Source organism: Nuphar pumila, chromosome 14, assembly GCF_984573655.1.
Source record: "Nuphar pumila chromosome 14, dmNupPumi1.hap1.1, whole genome shotgun sequence".
NCBI classification, from domain to species: Eukaryota; Viridiplantae; Streptophyta; class Magnoliopsida; order Nymphaeales; family Nymphaeaceae; genus Nuphar; species Nuphar pumila.
The window spans coordinates 73,192,722-73,218,218 of NC_143262.1; the positions used below are offsets into that span (position 1 = coordinate 73,192,722).

Genomic DNA, 25,497 nt, shown 5'->3' on the forward strand with positions numbered 1-25,497 from the left:
TCCCCCCTTTGTATTCTTCACTCCTTGGAGGAGCTTATGCTCCATTGTATGGGGTTTATACCCCCTTCTTCCTTCTTCTTCAATAATATTCAACTTATGACTTTATGTCATATTTTTGCCCCTTGTGTGGGTTTATGTGTTAGCACATTATGTGCTTGTGTTGTTCCCTTTAATGGGTTTGTTCGCACTTCATGTGCATGTGTATGGGTTCTTTATTGAACCTAATGTATTCAAAGCCACTTTCTAACAGAATCAACACATGGCATCAAGCGGACAAGCCTGATCAGTGAATAATTCTAACCCAAATGATTTTGTAGAACCAGTTGGGCAAAGAACAGACGACAAAAATAACTAGCAGAAAGAAAGCACCAATAAATTTTAAAATCCAAGGAATTATAGAAAAGGGTTAACCAGTTATAACCTATGTCACCTGAGTACGGGTGCGGTATGGAAGGTACGACATCACAATTCCAAAAAATGTGGGTACGGGGACATGGCTATATATATATATATATATATATATATATATATATATATATATATATATATATATATATATATATATATATATATATATATATATATATATATATATATAAAACAAATTCAAAATAAACTGAATATAATCTAAATATATATGCTATATCTAAAATATATATTATATACTGAAAATATAATTATAAATTATAAATTGAATACAAACTTGTATGTACGGAGGGTAAAAATGGCGTGTCTAGGTATCCAAGTGTGTTGACACAGGGACACGCGTGTCGACATGAGTACGGAGGGCAAAATGGAGTGTCCAGGTACCATACGTTATAACTGGGAATGATAAAAAACAGAAACAAGAAAAGTATTTAAGCAAGTCATGTCTTCATAGTGAAATTACTGGATCGAATGCCGACACATCTGATCACAAACAAAGTGGTCCAAATAAAGTACTGTTCCTCGGTATATGTTGCCTATTTATACACTCCCAATAACGTGACCTTATTTACGAAAATAACATACAATTTTTTTATAATGCTTGTTAAGATGCATGAAATATAACTTTACAATTTCCGCAGAAAGAAAACAATATATTTCAGTTCTCACATACTTGTCAAAAGCGCTAGGCGGAGCCTAGTCAGACTAGGCAGGACCCAAAAAAACATTAAAAAAGTAAGAATATCACAATAAATTGTTAAATTTAAGTAACAAGCAGAAACAATTGTGATTGTGACCATGAATGAAGTATAAGTGTGTATTCCAATATAACATATCGCAAACTTTGTATAATTGCATAGCATTGAACATGAACAGAAACAATTATGAATGAAGTAACTATAACATAAAAACAAACAGCTATAATTGAAGCAAATATGACATAAAAAAACAATTATGAATGAAGCAAATATAAAATAAGAACAAACAATTATGAGTGAAGCAAATATAATATAAAAAACAGACAATTATGAATGAAGCAAATAAATTATTAAAAAGACAATTATGAATGAAGCAACTATGACAAAAACAGACAATTATGAATAAAAATAGTGTGTGTGTGTGTGTGTATATATATATATTACAGATGCATGTAACATAAAAAACGCATATAATAACTAATATAAACAAACATATATTATATACATGTGAAAAAAGATACAGAGAAACAGATTATAATATAATGTATTATAATACTGCGAAAAGACATATATATTACAGATGCATGTAACATGAAAAATACATATAATAACTAATATAAATAAACATATATTATATACATGTGAAAAAAGATACAGAGAAACAGATTATATATAATGTATTATAATACTGAGAAACAGATTATATAATATAACTGAAAACACTGATTATATACCTGTGAAAACACAGAATATATATATATATATATATATATATATGTGTGTGTGTGTGTGTGTGTGTGAAAAACACAGACACATATATACAGTATAAATTATATACCATATATCTGAGAAGAAGATTATATAAATGAAATCAGAATATATAGATAGCTAGATAGATATAAATAAATAACCGAGTGGACGGGTGAGAGGAGGAAGAAGAAGAAAATGTGAAAGAAAGAAAAAAAAAGTAGAAAAAGAAAAGAAAAGGGAAGAAGAAGAAAAAAGTGGAAGAAAAGAAAGGGGGAAAAGGAAGAAAAAGAGAGGAAAAAGGATAAAAAAAGAGGGTGGAAGGCGTGAGGTCAGAGGAGGAAGAAAAAGAAGAGGATAAAAAAAACGAAAAAAAAAAATAATGGGAAGAAGAAGGAAAAAAAAGATGAAAAAGAAAGAAAAAAGGAAAAAAGAAGTAGAAGAAAAAATGAAGAGGGTGGAGGGCGAGAGGGCAGACAGAAGAAAAAAAAGAAAGAAAGAAAATGGAAGAAGGAAAAAAAAGAAGAAAAGGGAAAAAATGTACCTGGTAGTCTCCTCCTCCTTGTTGCTATTGGAGAGAGAGAGAAAGAGAGCAAAAAGGGGAAGGATGTAGCCCTTTCCTTTTTATAGTTGCCCTAATAGACAGTTGACCAGGTTTGGACTATTCCAAACCTAGTCAACATAGTTAATAAAAAAAATACATGATTGTCCTGGCCGCCTAGGCGGGCTAGGAGAAAAATAGGGCTCCACCGCCCATGAGCAATAGCCTAGGTGGTGGGGCTGCACCTAGGTTGCCTAGGCACTGGTTTTAACAAAGTCACATTATCCACCATAAAAGTCCGTGAGGCACTGAGAAACAAACATTATGCAAGCAAACACATGTATGCATGCATAATACATCAAAGAAGATATATCGCTTATAACACTTAAGTGAAATGAGGAGGAGGATTTTTACCTTAACAACAGCAGAGTACACAACCACCCTGTAATTTGTATAATCATGGTACAAAAGAGGTGCTTCTATGAAATATGAGACTGAATGAGTAAAGTAGTCAGGAGACACATATCCAATAACAAGTGGCCGCCCAAAATCTTTTGGGTTGTCCCAAGAAGTATATTGTGAATATAACCTCGCAAACCGCCTGCCCCATTCCCTGTAAGAAATCATGTGCATCACAAGGACTATTCAAAAGAGAAAGGCAATAACGAGGTAACATCGATCCCTATGACCATTTAAAAGAATTGACTTATTTTAACCACCATGCAACACACCACAAGATTACCAATATTATATTCAAATATTTCATATGCTTATCCTCAACGATTGGGCCGGCAATGGATCAGGTTGGGTCGTGTTGAGGTAAACCTAAGAATGAATTAGGTTTTGTTGGCTCACTTAACATTTACTAAGTATGAAAGGCCTAGAAATGTACATAACCCATCTGTGTTCAGGCAACTCAAAGTCAAAACTCAGGTCCGTCTTGGGTTGGGCCAGCCCATCAAGTTTTTGGTTAATCATATTTTACAAGTATGATAACATTTAATAGCAGGATCAAACTACCTTTTTGTTCATGAATCATGATAGATCTGAAGAACTATTATGTTCTTCATGTCTTCTCCAATCACATGTTTAGGCCATTAGGGCCAAAACATCCAATTTCAAAATCCAAAATGATTAAAGAAATATGGAACTGTATATAAATTCCTATATTATCATTTTATTTATCACTCCACTATGTAATGAAGGATGATAATAATTTATATAATGGTTTTACCATTGAATATATACCAGTGTCACCGATATCAACAATATTTTGAAAATAAAGCATTAATATTGGCTATTTCAAGGTAGATGATAATAAAGGTAATATCTCATGATATTTTCAAAATATCACGATATATTTGGGAAAAAGAAACTTTTTTTATATTTCAAGTTTGCATTTCCTGCTTTTTGTTTCTTTTATATTTTTAAAACCTTTATATTTTTGGAAGAAAAATAATGCAAAACTTATTTTTTTTTAGTTATTATTTATATTTTTATTTTTTAAACTCCCAACATTTGCCGAGATTTATCAACTTTCAAAAATCTCTCTGAGAAATACCCTTGCCGAGATAATACCTTGAACGATATAGGTGGCTATAATACAGACATACCTGTACATAGGAGATAATACCTTGAACGATATAGGTGAATATAATATAGGCACACCTGTACATAGCTTTTTATCAGGATTGGGTAAATTCAAGCTTAGTAATAGGTCAGGTAGGTTTCAAGTATGTACTACCTAAATCCAAACCAGATCTAAAACATAAATGGGTCTACACCTGTCAAATCCATACATGACCGTGAATTAACATGGGTTGGGTCGGGAGGCAGATCAGGTTGGGTTCTTTGAACAGCACTGTAATAACCGTGAATTTTATGAGATAAATAAACTTGAATTTCATATTCAGAAGCTGCTACAAGGATACTTTCATTGTTTTAATTTTTCTATCTAATTGGATCTCGAATGTCCTGTTCGGATCTTCGATGTCGGATCCTTAAAATACTATTTGGATCTTCAATAATTGGACCCAGATAAATACCTAATAGTAGAATTTTAATTTTTGGTTCGGATCCTTGATATTGGAGATTCGATATCATGGTTAGATTTGATATTGGATCCAAAACTTATTATGTGGATCTGCGAATTTATAAATAGATCTTAAAGGGGGAAAACTTTATATAGGATCCATAATAGTTTATTTTGGAGCCATATTCATCTACTGAAGGTTTGGATCCAAATTACATCATTTGGATCCATAGTTTCAATCATGTAATAAAGAGAAAATTTTTGGAACCAAGATCCCTATCAATTGGGGGTCCATATATATATAATATCATACACATGTATTAGAAAAATAAAATAATAAATAATATAACAATAAAATATATTTGGATCCACAGCTAGACCCATATGGATCCAACCTGCAGACCCAAACATCCATTGAGTCACGAATCCAAACGGCGGCTGGATCACGGGTAACAGACCCGATCAATCCACGCCTCGCACACACCTAGTGCGTTAAGTAAAAAAAAAAGAACCCGTACTCGATAAAACTGCATTAGGGATCATTTCTGAACCCTAACACAGCAAGCGAAAAGGGCAAGGGGAAAGGGGTAGCGCAGTCGCCGAGGTGGGGGTAACAGCCCTTCCGTTTCGGGGGCCACCCTCCTACAAGTCCTCTCTCTCTCTCTCTCTCTCTCTCTCTCTCTCTCTCTCTCTCTCTCTCTCGACAATCAACAACCGATGTCGTCGGCGACCCTCCATCCGCGGCAGCCAGCTTTCCTTTCGTCGTCGCAAGCGATAGGGCCATCGGAACCGGCGACCATCGCCTCATGACAAGCCACCTTTAGAGCGCCAGAACAGGTAGGATTTCATGTTTTTCTTCTTTAGGGTTCCCATCTATTGAGAGATGTGTGTGTGGGTTCCGTGAATGGCAACCCGAATTGTTATTTTGAGGGTTTTCGATTCCGGTTTTGTGGTTGCCGGAAATACTCAATGAAAAGGAGATTTGAGGGGTACCTTTCGATTTTTGCAACCGAGTCGATTTCGGCAGCTATGAAAATCCGAGTGAATGGAGGCAGGGAATCTGAAATCCCAAATCTGCAATTTTGGGGATTTTGGATTTTCCTGACAGAAGGGTTTTGATACTTGTTATGAACTATAGAAAAAAAAATGTGAATCGCGTACACGTGAATACTTGTAGACTTAAACCCATGAACAGTAATGCAGTTCATATTATAGTTTTATTTCAATTTTCTTTTGGTATCCATCTGGTAGTTTCTGATGTGATGGTCTTATTAGTATTCCCTGAATTTTAGAAGTGTTGCCTCTATCAATGATAAGTTGTAAAGTTACGTGAATATAAGTTTCTTATTCAAACCAAACCTTAAACCTAAGATGTTTCATCCTTTACAGTAACATTAACATCATCGTATGACTGATATTTTGCTTCTCAGTGCACTCTATGCACTTATTGAATTATAAATGTTATGGTACACTAGTATAAGAATTTGGTAGTTCAAGTTAAACAATTTTTGTTTGTGATCTCAAGGTATCATGCAAATATGTGTTGTGTATGTGCATGTCAATGCATAAAAGATATTCTCACCCACATATGAACTATAGCTTCCTTTCCTTCAAAAAAAAAAAAGGATTAGTAGTCTGCATGTTTTTTTTATTGGGCTAGATTGTTTTTCTGTATTATTTGCAATGTCAAGTCATTACTTGTATGATCTGTTACTTAATTCCTGCATATGAATACCAGCAATATGTGTCGAGTTCTGTATTCTGACATACTTTGAATGGTTATTCTTCCTGCATATGAATACCAACATGTGTTGTGTTCTACAGTATTGATATAAGTTGTAAATCTTATTTCCTGCAAATGAAATAAGCAGCAAATGTTGTGATTCTACATAGATTTGTTGTACTTAAATGTTATTTCTTTTTACATACTAATACAAACATCATGTGCTTGTGTTCTACATTTGGATGATCTTCATAGTGCTATTCCAGCCATTGAATGTGTGCCAATAGGTTATTTAAGAAAAGATTGCTCTTATATGGTGGAACATTGAAATTTTGCCAGTACATATTAGATTGATCTGCTGGTTGTCAAATGTATGCTCTAAAGGTGTGTTCTCGAATGTAAACTTGTAACCGAGTTGTGGTTTAGGTGGCATGTTACGTGAAAAATCTAGTTTGCAAATTAGATGAAATAAAATCTAGAATCCCTTTATAGGATTTGCCTTGTAACATGATCAGGTCCTGCGTAAATTGTTTAAAGCACACCTGCATGCTATTATGTTTCACACAGGTTGCTAAAATGCTATTGTTTTTCGGGGGTCAAGAACTGCGTATGGGCATGCTGTTTGTGGCTGAATGCAAAGCATTAAGTATGTTCTGATTAGTTTTCTTTTTGTGAAAATATAATGGACTCTCATATTGGAATGCTCAAGTTATGACATGTTTGGGGTATGATTCCATGGTTACATTACCACGTGTTCTAAATGGGTCGTTTGGGAAACCTTGCCTAATGGGCAATATGGGTTGAATACCCAATGCAGGTACTTGGGTTGTTCACTTGTGCACAATGACAATAAAACTGGTGAGAAACTTAAATTTAAATATTGTGGGTCTGACTAGTTTAAAGGCACCGGGCAATCGTGCTTGACTGGTTTAAAGGTACCAGAGCATTCTGGGTGGGTTTGTGCAATCAATATGAAAAAAAAATGTGATGTTTTATACCTTGGTAAAATGGCTAAGGTTGGGGACCTACTACTATGGTAGTAGGAGGTAGTTGGGGAAATGCCCATTTACTTTGGGTAATTTAAATAAATGAAAAGATTAACCCACTCAGATTCGGGCTTACCTTGGAGAGGGTAGGTGGTACAAAACTCCGAAAACATGTGTTTAGCTGTTTCGAGCTAAAGTGACTCGTTGGTCCCCAGTCCTCGGAGTTGGGGGGGACCCGGACTACCAATGTATCCTAGGTGGTAGCTCTTTGTTCTTCTGTAAAAGTTAGGGATGCATCATGTTTTGGTTTTGGGTTTTGGGAGGTTCACTCGGTCACTGGTCGCTCCCCTAGGATTTACAGTTTTGGTTAGAACGTTCGGGTTATTAACACACCCATGAACAATAAACCCCCGAATGTTCTCTTCCGTTACGGGTGATTCGACCTGCGTGTACCCGCGGGATAAATAAAGATAAACATTAATTAGAACATTTTAGGTATCACACTGAGTAAATTGCTAGATTTATAGCTTCATAACTCTTTCAGAATATAGTTTTGTACTTTTAACATGCTTTAGAAATTGTAACATGTGAGATATTTGAATCATGTTGATGTGTAGCTAAATGTTATTCATGCTAATGTGGTGGTTGTTAGATTAAATTATATACATGTTATTGTTGTTGTGTAGTTTCTTTATTTAATCTTGTATATGCTGAAAATCACACGTGGCACTCACATCACATACTTGACACGTGATATACCTACAAGAAAAAAAATACAGTAATTCCTACTTAGACAGTTGTAGTCTAATTCCTATAAATTTATCATTTTTCAGGTGAAGAATAGAGTTATAGGCGACTGCGGGATGAGGCTTCGATCGAAACTTTGGATTTACTGTTCCCGGGATATTTTGGTTTTCCTTTTTATTGATTAGAACATGTCATTAAACCCTGATGTTATTATTCGTGTGAAAATGAAATTAAATAAATGATTTGGTTTGCTCTCCACTGTAATGTTCCGAAATGTTTAACCTCATAGTATTTGTTGTTTCCGTTGTTTAAAATAAATGGGTTAAAATTTCGAGGCGTTATAGTTATGGTATCAGAGTCTGGGAACAATAAATCAAAGATCACGGTTGTGCCACACCCTGCAAGCGCTCTGTGAGTATAATTTATTTTGTTTTGTTATTGATCATGTTACTTGTTCTTTTTATTGTGATGCTCATAATGGTATATAAGTGAATTCACGCCTACACATGATTAATTTTGACCTATTAGGTGAATGTCACATCACGCCTACAAATGATTAACTTTTAGATTGTTGACTTATCACGCCTACAGATCATTAGTATTGACCTACTAGGTGAATGATGTATCATGCCTATATAGCTTCATTATAGATAATTGTATTATGATTGTCTGAATGGATCTACCATACTTGCATTGCATGATTTATGTGTGTATCATGGATATCTGACTAAATTTCTTAGTGGACATGTGTGTGTGTTTCACCTCAAAATAATTGAATGTGATATGATGTAAGAATTAGCAATGCTAATGAAATGATGAAATGATATGAACGTCTTAGATACATGATTGGAATCCTATGTGCATAACTCGAACTACGTAGAAGTTACGTATCTTGAGGTTTAGTTGACTCTTAGTATATGCATAATCACATTGTATAGAACTCATGCCTTGGTTACGCATGCTTCAAGGTTAAATTTGAAAAATGCAATGTTCCTGGTGCCAATGATATGATGCTTAGGAGGATATGCTTGTGTATGATATGATTGGAATATCACGTGATATGAAATTTTGAAAGCATGTGATATATGCTTAAGTTTAATAGCGAACTATGGTTCATGGAACCTTATTGATGAAAGGTGGATTTCATGATTTTTAGTGTCATATGAAATGATGTGATGCATATTAACGATATATATGCTTGTGCCCATATTGGTGGCTATCGACCATGAGAGCAATTAGTTGTATTGATGCATATATCACTATTTTGGCACCTGTTGAGAATTTGTTTTCCAAAAGATTATCTGTGAGGGTATGTATAATCAAGAGCAGGTAATCCGGCTAGAGTGCTAGATCTCTGTGAGAAAGTACACTGTTCAAGAGTGGGTAGCCGCAAAGACGGTGAATTCCTGTGAGAAAATGTATTGTCCAAAACCAGGTATACCCTCTAGAGAGGTAATTCCTTGTGAGGTCGTACATTTTCCAGATCAGGTGATCCGGCGTGGATCTTGATAATCTTTAATTAATAAAGAGTTATGGTAAATTGGAAGAATTTGCCAAGATTGATTGATACAGCCAGTTATAGATCAATAGATTTGACTTTAGTTATAGAAATCATTATTAATTTTAGATCTCGATATAATGACATGTTTGTGTCTTTTGTGGATAGATGAGCCATTCTGTGAGAGAATTACGCCTTGAGCGAAATCTCGATCGGAGACAACTAACCGTGCAAGGCCTTGAGAAATAAGAATAAGTGGAAGGTTATTCAGGACAAAGAGTCTCTTAGAAATAGCAAAGACAACAAACAACGATGTAATTATGATAAAATAAAGGAAACTTCACTCAATAATTAAGAACAAGCTAAAGGAATAGCAGGTTGTGTCTATCATTCGTGACTAAACCAGCAGGAAGTAGTGAGCATACACTCCAACTATCTTAGGTTAAGACTTTCTGTGATTTAGTACGGATTTTGCCATCAAAGAAATCATGTATGAATTTTGTCGAGACCAAATTTTAGCTCCAAACTCCTCTTAGAAACACATTGTGTCTTGTCCAGATCCTTATATATTGGGATATATGTTGGGAGCTCACAAAAAATATGTGCATCCTTGTCGATACTAATCCCCTCTGACTACGATCTCTACGGAAATCCTGCAATGAAATTTCGAGGACGAAATTCTTTTTAGGAGGAAAGGATGTAATAACCATGAATTTTATAAGATAAATAAACTTGAATTTCATATTCAGAAGCTACTACAAGGATACTTTCATTGTTTTAATTTTTCTATCTAATTGGATCTCGGATGTCTTGTTCGGATCTTCGATGTCTGATCCTCAAAATACTATTCTGATCTTCGATAATTGGATCCAGATTAATACCTAATAGTAGAATTTTAATTTTTTGTTCGGATCCTTGATATTGGAGCTTGGATATCATAGTCAGATTTGATATTGGATCCAAAACTTATTATGAGGATCTGCGAATTTATAAGTAGATCTTAAAGGGGAAAACTTTATATAGGATCTATAATAGTTTATTTTGGAGCCATATTCATCTACTGAAGGTTTGGATCCAAATTACATCAATTGGATCCATAGTTTCAATCATGTAATAAAGAGAAAATTTTCGAAACCAGGATCCCTATCAATTGGGGGTCCATATATATATATATATATATATATATATATATATATATATATATATATATATATATATATATATATATATATATATATATATATATATATATATATATATATAAATCATACACATGTATTAGAAAAATAAAATAATAAATAATATAACAATAAAATATATTTGGATCCACAGCTAGACCCATATGGATCCAACCTGCAGACCGAAACAGTCATTGAGTCACGGATCCAAACTGCGGCAAGATCACGGATCACAAGCCCGATCGATCCACTCCTCGCACACACCTAGTGCGTTAAGTAAAAAAAAAAGAACCTGTACTCGATAAAACTGCGTTAGGGCTCATTTCTGAACCCTAACACAGCAAGCGAAAGGGGTTGGGGGAAAGGGGTAGCGCAGCAGCCGGGGTGGGGGTAACGGTCCTTCCGTTTCGGGGGCCACCCTCCTACAAATCCCCTCTCCACTCTCTTCCTATCACTCTCCTCTTCTCCTTGTTTCTGTCTTCTTTCTCTCTCTCTTTCTCTCCCTCTCTCGCTCCCATCCCTATTGACAACCCGACAATCAACAGCCGATGTTGTCGGCGACCCTCCACCCGCGACAGCCACCTTTCCTTCCGTCGTCGCAAGCGGTAGGGCCATCGGAACCGACGACCATCGCCTCATGACAAGCCACCTTTAGAGGGCCAAAACAGGTAGGATTTCCTGTTTTTCTTCTTTAAGGTTCCCATCTGTCGAGAGATGTGTGTGTGGGTTCCGTGAATGGCAACCCGAATTGTTATTTTGAGGGTTTTCGATTCCGGTTTTGTGGTTGCCGAAAATACTCAGTGAAAGGGAGATTTGGGGGTACCTTTCGATTTTTGCAACCGAGTTGATTTCGGCAGCTATGAAAATCCGAGTGAATGGAGGCAGGGAATCCGAAATCCCAAATTTGCAATTTTGCGGATTTTGGATTTTCCTGACAGAAGGGTTTTGATTCCTGTTATGAACTATAGAAAAAAAATGTGAATCACGTACACGTGAATACTTATAGTTTTATTTCAGTTTTCTTTTGGTATCCATCTGGTAGTTTCTGATGTGATGCTCTTATTAGTATTCCCTAAATTTTAGAAGTGCTGCTTCTATTAATGATAAGTTGTAAAGTTACGTGAATATAAGTTTCTTATTCAAACCAAACCTTAAACCTAAGATGTCTCATCCTTTACAGTAACATTAACATCATCGTATGACTGATATTTTGCTTCTCAGTACACTCTGTGCACTTATGGAATTATAAATGTTATGGTATACTAGTATAAGAATTTGATAGTTCAGGTTAAACAATTTTTTTTGTGATCTCCAGGTATCATGCAAATATGTGTTGTGTTTGTGCATGTCAATGCATAAAAGATATTCTCGACCACATATAAACTATTACTTCCTTTCCTTCAAAAAAACGGATTAGTAGTCTGCATGTTTTTTTTTATTGGGCTAGATTGTTTTTCTGTATTATTTGCAATGTCAAGTCATTACTTGTATGATCTGTTACTTAATTCCTGCATATGAATACCAGCAATATGTGTCGAGTTCTGTATTCTGACATACTTTGAATGGTTATTCTTCCTGCATATGAATACCAACATGTGTTGTGTTCTACAGTATTGATATAAGTTGTAAATCTTATTTCCTGCAAATGAAATAAGCAGCAAATGTTGTGATTCTACATAGATTTGTTGTACTTAAATGTTATTTCTTTTTACATACTAATACAAACATCATGTGCTTGTGTTCTACATTTGGATGATCTTCATAGTGCTATTCCAGCCATTGAATGTGTGCCAATAGGTTATTTAAGAAAAGATTGCTCTTATATGGTGGAACATTGAAATTTTGCCAGTACATATTAGATTGATCTGCTGATTGTCGAATGTATGCTCTGAAGGGTGTGTTCTCGAATGTAAACTTGTAACCGAGTTGTGGTTTAGGTGGCATGTTACGTGAAAAATCTAGTTTGCAAATTAGATGAAATAAAATCTAGAATCCCTTTATAGGATTTGTCTTGTAACATGATCAGGTCTTGCGTAAATTGTTTAAAGCACACCTGCATGCTATTGTGTTTCACACAGGTTGCTAAAATGCTATTGTTTTTCGGGGGTCAAGAACTGTGTATGGGCATGTTGTTTGTGGCTGAATGCAAAGCATTAAATATGTTCTGATTAGTTTTCTTTTTGTGAAAATATAATGGACTCTCATATTGGAATGCTCAAGTTATGACATGTTTGGGGTATGATTTCATGGTTACATTACCATGTGTTCTAAATGGGTCGTTTGGGAAACCCTGCCTAATGGGCAATATGGGTTGAATACCCAATGCAGGTACTTGGGTTGTTCACTTGTGCACAATGACAATAAAACTGGTGAGAAACTTAAATTTAAATATTGTGGGTCTGACTAGTTTAAAGGCACCGGGCAATTGTGTTTGACTGGTTTAAAGGTACCAGAGCACTCTGAGTGGGTTTGTGCAATCAATATGAAAAAAAATGTGATGTTTTATACCTTGGTAAAATGGCTAAGGTTGGAGACCTACTACTATGGTAGTAGGAGGTAGTTGGGGAAATGCCCATTTACTTTGGGTAATTTAAATAAATGAAAAGATTAACCCACTCAGATTCGGGCTTACCTTGGAGAGGGTAGGTGGTACAAAACTCCGAAAACATGTGTTTAGCTGTTTCGAGCTAAAGTGACTCGTTGGTCCCCAGTCCTCGGAGTTGGGGGGGACCCGGTCTACCAATGTATCCTAGGTGGTAGCTCTTTGTTCTTCTGCAGAAGTTAGAGATTCATCATGTTTTGGTTTTCGCCTATGGGAGGTTCTCTCGGTTACTGGCCGCTCCCTTAGGATTTACAGTTTCGGTTAAAACGTTTGGGTTAATAACACACCCATGAATAATAAACCCCCGAATGTTCTCTTCCGTTACGGGTGATTCATCCCACGTGTACCCGCGGGATAAATAAAGATAAACATTAATTAGAACATTTTAAGTATCACACTGAGTAAATTGCTAGATTTATAGCTTCATAACTCTTTCATAATATAGTTTTGTACTTTTAACATGCTTTAGAAATTGTAACATGTGAGATATTTGAATCATGTTGATGTGTAGCTAAATGTTATTCATGCTAATGTGGTGGTTGTTAGATTAAATTATATACATGTTATTGTTGTTGTGTAGTTTCTTTATTTAATCTTGTATATGCTGAAAATCACACGTGGCACTCACATCACATACTTGACACATGATATACCTACAAGAAAAAAAATACAGTAATTCCTACTTAGACAGTTGTAGTCTAATTCCTATAAATTTATCATTTTTCAGGTGAAGAATAGAGTTATAGGCGACTGCGAGATGAGGCTTCGATCGAGACTTTGGATTTACTGTTCTCGGGATATTTTGGTTTTCCTTTTTATTTATTAGAACATGTCATTAAACCCTGATGTTATTATTCATGTGAAAATGAAATTAAATAAATGAGTTGGTTTGCTCTCCACTGTAATGTTCCGGAATGTTTAACCTCATAGTATTTGTTGTTTTCGCTGTTTAAAAAAAAATTGGGTTAAAATTTCGGGGTGTTACAAGCACGACTGGTATCACACTAAGCCACCTAATTCATTCTTGGCCAAAAAAATGAAGAATAAAATGTTGGAAAAGGCAGAAAGAGCACCTAATTCATTCCTTGGACCAAAATAAAATGAATAGTGAAATGTTGAAAACATGGAAGCCAAAAGCAAGAGTGAAAGCAAAACCATAGGAGTTAAAGGCCAAAGAAATATGAATGCTTTGGCAGCAACTTTTGACATACATGTATACTTAAGTGTACGAAGTGCATGTGCATGTGCCTATGCAGTTCAATAGTCTTTATTTCTCAACATTTCCCTTTGCTGTTTTTTCTTATGTTCTTTGTTATTTTCATGTTTTATGATATTATTTTTAAAATTTCTCATATGAAAATATAATATAATACAAATGGTAGGAAAAACTTGAGCATTTACAGTTTGAAATGTCATTTTATCTTTTACATAATTAAAAAGGCTGAACTTGCTCCGCACATGACTTTGAAAGCCACACTAATTATTAAGACTTTCACGTGTCCAGTTTGCTCACCCATCTTTGCTCACATTCAAAGAGAATTAAGAATTGTTCAGAGTTGTATTGGCCTCATAAGGACCATAATTGCAATGGTGAGATTTTCATTCTCAACGGTTTCCACCATTTAGTTTTTTACTTTCCTCTGTTTAGGAGAGCAACCTCTCGTAACCTACCATATTTGTACCTTTCTTGCTTTATCAATTCAATGTAATTCGCCTGGTCCTGGGAAATGATCCATCGACATGAATATGATACAGATAATGCCTGAGTTTTTATTGGAATTGCTTTTTCTCTTACAAAATCTAGTAAACCTTCCCTTCTTCATGTCTTTCTATTAAAAAACAAGTTGGGAAATGGAAAAGCTGATGTTTTAAAGTGTCATAACCCAAGATCCCACTATTGAGATGCTAAGCTTTTTTTTTTCCTTTTCCTACCAGTAAAGATTGTGTTGAAGACATCAAGAGATGCAAAGCAAGATGAATAGATTTTGCAACAAAAACATGTTATTCCTATCTTATATTGTAATTGGAAGCGCCCTAATTTGTTAATTTTATTGGAGTGTGTGCCCTAGAGAAATGCAAAAGAGAAGGAAAAGAAGCCGCAGCTAGAAGGTTGTCCAAGATGCTTTCAGTATTGTAGGACGTTTTTTACAAATCACAGGAATATGAATAAAATCTTATTTAAAGCATAAGATATTTGTAAAATAGTGATAATATTGCAATAATATAGTAATACTTTTAAATTACCAATAGTTTGAGAATATTGTGATGCTTTCCTTTTTTAATCAACTCTCCTATATGCTGCTGTAATATCATAATGTTTTGATATATCTGTGATTCAAAGACAACAAACACACACACAAGGATGTTTGGCTTTTAAGCAACCTTCGCTGACCTCTTCTTACATCAGAGCAAAAGTCACCTAAAGTTTGCACATTAATCAAAAAAGGACCTAAGTTTTGAAATTTTTTAAAAACGAAAAATATCATGGTTAAGTAAAAATGCCCAAGAGTTTGCTGCCATCAAATTTTCTGTTAAATGTGATGTGGAATTACCATTTTACCCTCAACATCATATTTTGAAAAATGAACCTAAAAAAGAGGGAAGGAGTTTTTGATAGGTTAACTAGTAAATTAACTCTCTTAACCAGAGTTACCGGAAGCTTCTTACATAGGTGGGAAGCTTGCTTCCCGGAAACTCGCTTCCGAAACTTGATGAGAACCTTGATTTCCCCACGCTTTTCCTATGCTTTCCACACGCTTCATTTATTCTTATTATATGTTCTCTTACTCAACTTTTCATGTTTTTTAAGTGTTTTCTCTGACTCTTCTCACTCACTTCCATGTGCTTTTGCTAAATTGGTAGTCATCATTTTTAGATTTTGTTAAAAATTTATTTCTTACACTAAAAAATCATGAAATGTAATATTAGTCACTTTTATTTTAGTTTTTATTTGTGTTTTATTTTGATTCTCATTTAATTCTTATATTTTTTTTATTCCTCGCTTCCCGCTTCCTATATATTTTAAAATGCATCGCTTCCCGTATTGTTTCCCACTTCCGCTTCCTAGTCAGGCAACCTTGCTCTTAACTCATCTTGGGTTAGTGATAACCTAGGTTAATGATGCAAAAAAATTTAAAAATTAGGTGTGTGTTTTTTATTAACACCCAAACTTTAAGTGTGTTTTTTTTTATTTCCCATATATATATATATATATATATATAAAGTTTGGGTCTAGATCAGGTGTGGATCTACATTAGGGTCCATATCAGAAATAAAACAAAAATTCCTCTGAAAGGTTTGAATGTAATTTTTGAAAAGAGGGGTTGAGGGGGAATGACATTTTCTTTATTAAAAGGAGGGTTGGTTGGGCTGAGAGGGGGGAATGAAAGGGGGCTTTCGTCCCTTACCACGCCAGCCCTCTCTCGCTGGCAGATTGGGAGAAGAAGAGGAGGAGGTTGAGGAGAATAGGTACAGGCTCCTCCTCCTCCTCCTCCTCCTCCTCCTCCTCTTCTTCTTCTTCTTCTTCTTCTTCTTCTTCTTGTTCTTCTTCTTCTTCTTCTTCTTCTTCTTCTTCCCTGCCCTTTCACCCCAAGTCAAATGTCGAGGAAAAAAGCTATTTGGGTCAGGTCAGGGTTAGACCTGACCCAATCCGGACCAACACGTACCCATGCCATGTCCGATACTTGTACCAGTATCGGGCCGTGTCGACACAGGTATGGATGCGTCATAGCCATGTCTATGTATCAAAGCCTAGACTAGAACCACTAAGAAATGACCATCAACACTCTTTCCCTGTTATCGATTTTGTTAAAAAAGCATAAGATTCAGAAAGGGTCAAACCTTCACCTTCTCACCTAAGGCTAGGAAGCTAAGCCAAAACCACAAGGTGTAAACCCTTATTGTTTTAAGTAGAAAGATTTGTGAGGGGAAAGGGAACCTTCACAAAATTTCTTGGATCTAACCCCATTCTTGATGGCAGATATCCACCGATTTGGCACGTTACTCTCTTTCTGAAAATGCCATAGACAGGACAGAGAAGATGTAAAAGCCAGTTTAAAAAAATCGCGTCTGACTCGTGTCAGACACGTGTCGGACACGTGTCGGGGTTTGGTCCGCTGTGTCGGGCCCAGATCCGGGTCCGGACCCGAGCCTAACCCGGACCCGGGTTCTCGAAGCCTCGAGAACCTGCGTCTTTTAAAAGACGCAGGCGTCTCGGGCGAGGGTCCAAAACCCTCGCTCCTTCTCTCTCCTCTCCCGTCTCTGTTCCTCCCTGCGGCCACCGACGCCAGCGACTCGCCGCCGGACACCACCTTTGCCCCGGCTGCTGTAGGCATCGACGGAGGCCATCGGCGATCTTCAACTGTCGACAATCGACGCAAACGGCAATGCATCGCTCCAGGACTCCTCCTGTCTGGTTGTCGGTTGTGCCAGGGACCCCGACGTCGGCGACTCGCCGCCGACCACTGCCTTCGTCCTGAGTGCTGCAGCCGCTGCCGATCGTGCCTCCGACCTTCGAGCATCGCTCCTCCTGTCGACTGCGCCGGAGCCCCCCAACGTCTTAGCTTTCAACACTCGCCGCCTATGTCCCTTGTCGTTGCCGACCTCCGAGCCTCTTCGCCTCCCGTCTCTGGTAGCCTGTTGACAGACGCCAGCGATCGCAGTTGTCGACCACCTCTTCGCCTCCCCCTCTCTGAGTTCGGTAGACTTCTCGGCGGCCTCCATCGGCTGACGACCCCGTGTCCCCTGGCCATCGACCTGCTGCTGCCGCTTCTTGCCACCTGACACCCTTGTCTCCTCGGTGGCGCCTGCAACATCGTCGCCGACCTCCTGTTTGATCGTTGGTTGTGTTAGAGCAGCCTCGACATCGGTTGCGCCTTGTCGGAACCCCGACACTGGCGACTCCCCTCTGGTAACTGCCCTTCTCTTGTGTTGGGCTAGCACCACCCAGCATCGGAGCAGCCCCATGCGAGCAACACCTCTGACGGCCCCGTTGCTGCGATCTTCAGAGGTAAAACCTCTTCTCCCTTCTTTTTCTCCTTTGTGTAGGGTTGTTCGACAGGGGGGGTTGAGCCCCCTGTCGTCGCCTCTTGGCGGCAGGGGGTTAACCCCCCTGCCTTCCTTTTGCTATCAGTCGACAGGGGGCTGAGCCCCCTGTCGTCACCTCTCTTCGATAGGGGGTTCCACCCCCTATCATTTTTTTTGTTGTTTCTCGGTAGGGGGGGTCCCCCTGCCTTTGTGATTGTCTTCGGCAGGGGGCTTCGCACCCCTGCCTTCATTTGTTTCCCGGCAGAGGGCGAGCCCCCCCTGCCCTCTTGTCGCTTCCTGGTAGGGGTAGAAGCTCCCCCTGCCCTCTGTTGCTCCTCGGCAGGGGGTTCTGTCCCCTGCCTCCTGCGTTTTGTCGGCAGGGGGCGAAGCCCACCTGTTTTCCTGTTTTCGAGCAAGGGCTTGCCCCTTGCATCTCTGTTGTTCTCCGGCAAGGGGCTTTGCCCCCTTGCCTTGTTCTTGCTGCCGGCAAGGGCAGAGCCCCTGCCTGTTTCGTTCCCAGCAGAGGGTTGTGCCCCTGTCCTAGATCCTGTTCTGACAGGGGGTGTTTCCCCCCGTCTTGTTATGGCATGCCTCGTTGCGGCAGTTGTGGCGGGGAGCCTATGCTCCCTCCCCTGCCTTTCTCTGTTTCGGCAGACAGGGAGCTCCTGCTCCCTGCATCTGCTGTTGTTGCCAGGCAGGGCTAAGGCCCCTACCTCTGGCACCCTTGTCTGCAGGATGCAGAGTTACTGCATCTGCCTCCTGCAGGCAGGAGGCCTTGCTGCCTTTTTTGCTTCTCGTTTACATTACGGCATATACTAACGTTCTAAGCTCTCCAGGTTGAACGATGGATCCAGCTCACCTTCGTGGCTTGAGCTTGCGCTTACCTACCTCGCTGGCGTACGAGGACCCGCAACCCCTCAAGGTAGGGGATTTTTGCGTAAAAGGACAATGAACGGATAAATGCTAAAATAAGGAAAGATAACTAAAAGAGGATGATATATGTATATGTATAATGTATATATGTATGTCTTTACCTTCAAAGACGCGGTTTTGCGATCCTTGTCCTTTTTACTTTTGCACACTTTCCTTTCTGTTGTCGTTGCGCTATATGTGCCTAGGCTTTCCATTCCTGTCTTTACATTTCATGTCTTTTAACTCAAGGACGTGGTTTCGCGATCCTTGTCCTCTCTACTTTCTCGCACTTTACTTTCTTGCTGCCCCGCGCTTTGCGCCCTAGCATTTACTTGCTTATGTCTGCCTTGTTCTCCAGGATGCAATCCTGGTCCTCCTTTACGTTCTTGCAATTTACTTTCTTGCATTTACTTGTTGCCCCGCGCTTTATGCGTCATGACCTTGCTACTTGCTTTATTCTTCGTACGTTATTTTCCTGTGTTGTCGTACTTGCTCTTGCACTTACCTTTTGCATGTGTTCGTCCTTACCTTGCTGTTGCCCTTCGTGCATGTATTCTTATCTCTGTCGTATGCTTCTTTACTTGCTTACGCTTATTGTTTAATCAAGGTGCAACCCCATGCCTCATGAGTCGTCCTTTACACTTGCGTAGTCAGGATAGGATCTCATACCTCACGAGTTGCTTACGTAGTTGCCTGCTTGTGCGTTTCGATGATCGAGGTATGATTTCATATCTCGTGTGTAGCTCTAGCGTTCTACTCTCGCGGTACAGCTTCGCCCATTGAGTCTTGCCCCTAGATTTAACATTGTATTAGTATGCGCACGGGTTTGCCCCTTGTCAGCTTGCACTTCCTGAGTGCATCTTCGAGTGTATAGTGTATATCGTTTCACTTGTCTTAAAGGTCACGACACACAATTATGCACTTTGGTTCTCCAAAGACGTTAGTCTTAGGTGCGAACCTATTTTCAAGAATGTATAGCTTTGTAAAGCAGAGATAGCAGCTGGATCTCTCAAATCGATGTACTTGGGAGAGGTGTGTTACAACCTCAGTTCGCCTATCTGATACAGATAACCCTGGTTAGGAGCCTGTGCACGAGTAGGGCGAGAACCCTATTGAGGCACTTGCGCCATCGTTAGATCGGCATTACATCATCTCTGATGTGAAACCTAGTTTATAGGCTTTCTGGTCAAACCACGATAGTTGGCGCTCTTCTTTTTCTTACGAGATTATTGTTGGTTTTCTTATGAGGAATCCATGCTCCTCCTCTTGTAGTTGTACTCTTAGTCACGTAGGATATGTTTGGACTACGAAGAGCAGGACGAGAGGTCTGTAGTATCCTCTAAACGTGTATTGACACATTGAGTTAAATCCTGTTACGTTGATATTCACCTAATAGGCAGAATGCTTGCGATTGTCTAAAGGACCCGAGCACGATAAGTTGGAACTTAATGAGTTCACTGTGGACTTCTGTAAAGCAGAAGTGTTGGGATTTCCTGCAAGAAAATCCATGCCCCTCTCATCGTGGTTGTACTTTTGAACAGGTACGTTGCGTACTACGATGAGTAGGATGAGAGGTATGTGGTTGCCTCGAACGTGCAATTGCACGTGTTTGAGATCATAAGAGATGTTTCTACCCTTGCTATGAGTTGACCCTTCTCATCATGGTTGTACTTTTGAACAGGTATGTTGCATACTACGATGAGTAGGATGAGAGGTGTGTGGTTGCCTTGAATGCGCAATGACGTGTATAATTCACCTAAATAATAATCATGCGCCTTCACAGGCAAGATGCTCGATTGTGTTGAAAGACCAGAGCATGTAGAATGGGACGGCGGTTAAGAAACCCTCCATCGTGCTTATTCGGGACGGTTCATCAAGAGAGAAGATGGATGGTACAAAACTCTGATGGACAGTCATTAATGGCAATCTCGGGCAAAGATCTGACTTACCCAGTCATCGGAGGTTAGGGAAAATCCTTCAGGCCACTTCTGCAGAAGTTCGGATGCGCATCCATTGGGCCTTTGTTTGCCTTTGGGGATTTACTCTCTTGGTCACTGGTCGTCCCCTTAGGAGCGGACTCAGTCAGTCATTCGGGGTATAATAAAATATATAGCATAATGGACCCCCGAATCGATCTCGGCTGTTTCTACGTTTTGCCTTGTGCGTACCCACAACGGCCTGCTCATAATGAGACAAGATATAACTCACACACATGATTATGAGATACGCGTGTTGTGACGTGAATTGATTGCTTGCTTGTTAGCTCGGTAGTTCGGTATGCTAGTCGTTGAGCTATGCACGCCTGACAAGGCGTTACTCTGGTTGGTTAAACTGCTTACGCAGTCTTTGCTTAGTAATAACTAGCTTCTCATACTAGTTAAATGCTTATTCGTTGGCTTGCGTCTCTTATGATTGATGTGATTGCATACAGCTCGTAATCTACGAACTGGTGGCAACTAGGACTGATGTAGCCGCTTGTCTTATAAGCGGCTTACATATTGTGATATAACTGCTACCGTATGATTGCTTATCATGTGTAGCTTATGAATGGCTTGTGATGCAATAGCTTGTGCCTTACGATTAATGTAGCTACTTGTTAATGGACTGAGTCATCCAACGGTACTTGTATATGTATTACAAGTGTTGTTATGAAGGCTTGTCTTATGCAATTGCTTTGCTTGACTGGTGGATAGAGTTAGTTACTCTTCACCTATAGTATCTGTGGGATTGCTATAGTTGCTTATTTAGCACTATGATCCTTATTGCTCTTGTATGTAGCTGTTAGCTTTACTAGAGCTTTGTTTACTCCACAGTACTTTTGTTAGATCTGCTAGTCTTGCTTTTCCTGCTTGATCTAACGATTATTTTGCTTATTGCAGCCTTTGTTCTTTATTGTCTTTTGCACCCCTACTAGTTTGTTATGAGACTGACCCATTTCATGGGCAGGTGGTGAATAAGTTATACTGCTTGCGATTGCACGATGACGTGATGCGTTCAAGGCAAGGCCCCTTTCCTGATGTTGCGCTCCTGGGGACACTTTTGATAGATGTGGTATAATGTTTCTTTGAAAGCATCTCTTTTGATTAGAACTCTGAATTTCTAAAATTGTATTATCAAAACCGTGATTCTTCTTTTCATTTCAAAAAAGACTGAATATTCGAATTGCAAATCAGTTTACAGGGGGAAGATTGCATTTGTGTTGTAATGCGCCCAAAGTCTAGGGATTTGCTATTTTAAACCTGATCTTCCGCTGAACTTCTGTTTCAAATTCTGATAAATGATTGATTTCAAAGCTTCCAACCTTTTTTATAAAAGGTTTCAAGTCCACGATTTTGGGGCGTTACAGTAAATTTCTGAACATATCAAATATATGTGTAATATGTGTAATGCACAATATTAGTGTAGAATATTATGCTTCTATTAGATATGTTCAGAAATTTTCTGTACAACAACAACAAACAGCGTAGTTGTTGTTGTTTGTTGTTGTTGTACAAAAAATTTCTGAACATATCTAATAAAAGCATAATATTCTACACGAATATTGTGCATTACACATATTACACATATATTTGGTAATTGTACAATTACCATCTGCTCTTTCTTTTGATCTCTGAGCAGTGTTTAATTAGTTATTAGCTGTTCATGCCATAAACAACACATTTATAGTTATACCCAGATATCTGAATTCTATAACTTCACAAATTTAGAAGCTTACTCATGAGGCTTATGATGCATATGGACTGCTAGCAGGACTCCTTCATGATCACCCTTGCCTGGCCACCATTTTCAGGGATACTAATTTTCCAGATTGGAATAATATTCACATATTGAATTCTCTAGGGCTATTTAGGCTTTGGTATCTTTAATAAAATAAATGCAATCAGTGTAATTACTCTTAAGTTACAATGGATGAACTATTATCTTTCTAGAACACTTTGATGAGTTCATGAGATTTTCACAAGAGTAACCGTTAGAATTATGGCAACTATTAACACAATACATTGAGAAGCTATGGATAATTTATGACAAGCATGAGAAAATATGCTATTGGAAACCGCATTGGTCTCATTAGAGAATCAACAAAGCAAGGGAACTTCCAGAACAGAGAGAGAACAAGCTCTTCACATAGAAGATACGATCACCAGAAAATGGTAGCCAAGCAGTTCAGACGTAAAAGGCAACAAGAAATTATTCTATATGACAGAAATATTGCCACAACCCTTCACATGGTTGACTTATAACAGAACAAAAAATAACATGCATAGAGAGCATGGTTACCTGTGTGCCACGAAAAGCTTGTCATCATCACCCTCATTTATGTAATTCATTGCAAGTAAACGGTTCTACAAAAAAGAATCAAGTCAATTACAAGGATGCTTTAGCTCTAATTAAACTAAGATAACAAAATGGGGAGTCATTTATTTGGACAAGGGAAGAAGAATGACAGTTCTATGTAATTAGAAGTCACCAATATAAGCATTAAACTGTCTTATAGAAAGTCTAGGAGTGGACCAGATACCAATATTATTTTCCGAAAGAAACAAAAAAGGAAAAAAAATGGCATCACTTTGAGATCCTACATAAGTGAATGATTTTTGAAACTTGTCTATCTAAATACCAACAGAAAATGCCTCGTTTACTTGTCCATGAAAATAGCTTTCCATTTATGGAAGAAAGGTACTCAAGAACCAAACATGTAAACCTAAAGGAAAGGGATGAAGCAAATACAGAAAAATATCTGCTAAACTAATCAAAAGAAAAGTAACAACTTAAAATTCCACATTGATTGGATAAAATAGTATATAAGAAAGACTAAGCCACAGACCACCACAGCCTGTTCACATGGTTATGACGATACATGATTGTCCAGGTTCTCCCTTGCATGCCACATTTGATTCCTTGTAAGCACCCATGTAGTAAAGCCAAAGGAAGTGCCTTCCTAGTACGTAATGGGCCAGTACCCCAGGTTTTGATGCCCAACAGGGGTCTGGTCCACAGTGGATACAAAACCACCTGGACAGGGCCGACACCCTAGCAGGTTTTCCCATCAAAAAAATATATAGATGACATTTCCGAAAATTGACTCTCAATATGAACACTAAGAACCTGTTTGTTTCATATAATTTTCATAGGAAACTGCTGAGCAGGCATCGCTTTCCCTCCCTTCCCCACCATGAGGAAACAAACATCCAAGCATCATGGTGAGAGAGCGCCACGCTGACACAAGGGAGGCCCAGTTTTTCCCACTACCTCCTTTTCATGTGAAAATCCCTTGATACCTCCCCCCATATGAAAGAACTTTTATGGTAAGGTTTAGCTGGCAGGAATGACCATGACAGACCCTTCCCTTCCATGGGAATGAAACAAACAAGCCCTAGGAGAAATAATCATGAACAAACTAGCTCAAAGTTTCAAACTACCATAGAAACAGTATTACTATGTGAACTATGTCACATAGGTGCAGATGCGGATGCGGGTGTGGATGCGGCGATGCGGCACTTTAAAAAACTTGGGTGCAGGGGTACGAGGAAAGTATATATATAATTTTTATCAGTTTTAAGTTAATATTACATGTATGTGTGTGCATTTATGTATTTATATATATATATATAATATAGATAAAAATGGACTTGATTAGGGTTAACTGGATCTACTTTTGGATAGAAATGGACTTCAGTGTGGTTGACTTCACCTAACACAAAGGAAGCTGTGTCCAAGTGTCGCACCCACCTGGGTACGGGTGCAGGTGCGACGCGGTGCGGTGCCCTGTTAGAATAGTCTGTGTTACATAGTATGTGAATGATGACAAAGATCCAACACAATCAGTTTCACCAAACAGAACCAAGAATTCTAACAATCAGATTGCAATTGGGAGCAGCAGTTTTGAAAAAAAAACACTGCATAAAGCCGGAAACCAACAACCTTTGAGATTAACAAAACTATTCCCAGCAGAATAGCTGAAAGACGGACAACTCTTTTTAGAGTGCGATACAAACATTCCAAGGTCAGCTGCTTCAGCTAAACAAAACCACTACTTATCCACAATACAAATTTGAAAAACCAAGTGTTACCAGCAAAATGATGTCAATTGAGGCTGAACTGTTTGATTATTTTATCCAATTGTCATCCTAGAATTATTGCACGATTGATGACATATGCAGCTCAAAAGAATTTTCAGATTGAGTTTGTGGGCAAAATGAGGTCACCAAGTCCTATAGAAGCAAGGACAATAAATATAGTTCCCAGTCCACTCATTCCAGTGCTTAATGTAGAGCAAAATCTCTGGGTATACCACATAGAAAAGAAGACTTCAAGTAAAATAATAAGTGCATGGACATGACCAGACATACAAGCTAAATAGACTCGTAGTGATCCACTGCAT

At 38.3% G+C, this 25,497-nt stretch overlaps 1 protein-coding gene across 1 annotated transcript in view; it reads right to left on the minus strand.

Annotated features, from left to right (window-relative positions):
* LOC149816969 (putative UDP-N-acetylglucosamine--peptide N-acetylglucosaminyltransferase SPINDLY) overlaps positions 1–25,497 on the minus strand; it is a 75,379-nt gene that overhangs the window by 23,438 nt on the left and 26,444 nt on the right. Inside the window, exons 10-11 of the mRNA XM_089987836.1 lie at positions 23,394–23,458; positions 2,827–3,025 (exon numbers count right to left, since the gene is read on the minus strand). Coding sequence (XP_089843962.1) covers positions 2,827–3,025; positions 23,394–23,458 — 264 coding nt within the window. The remainder of the gene's footprint in view (positions 1–2,826; positions 3,026–23,393; positions 23,459–25,497) is intronic.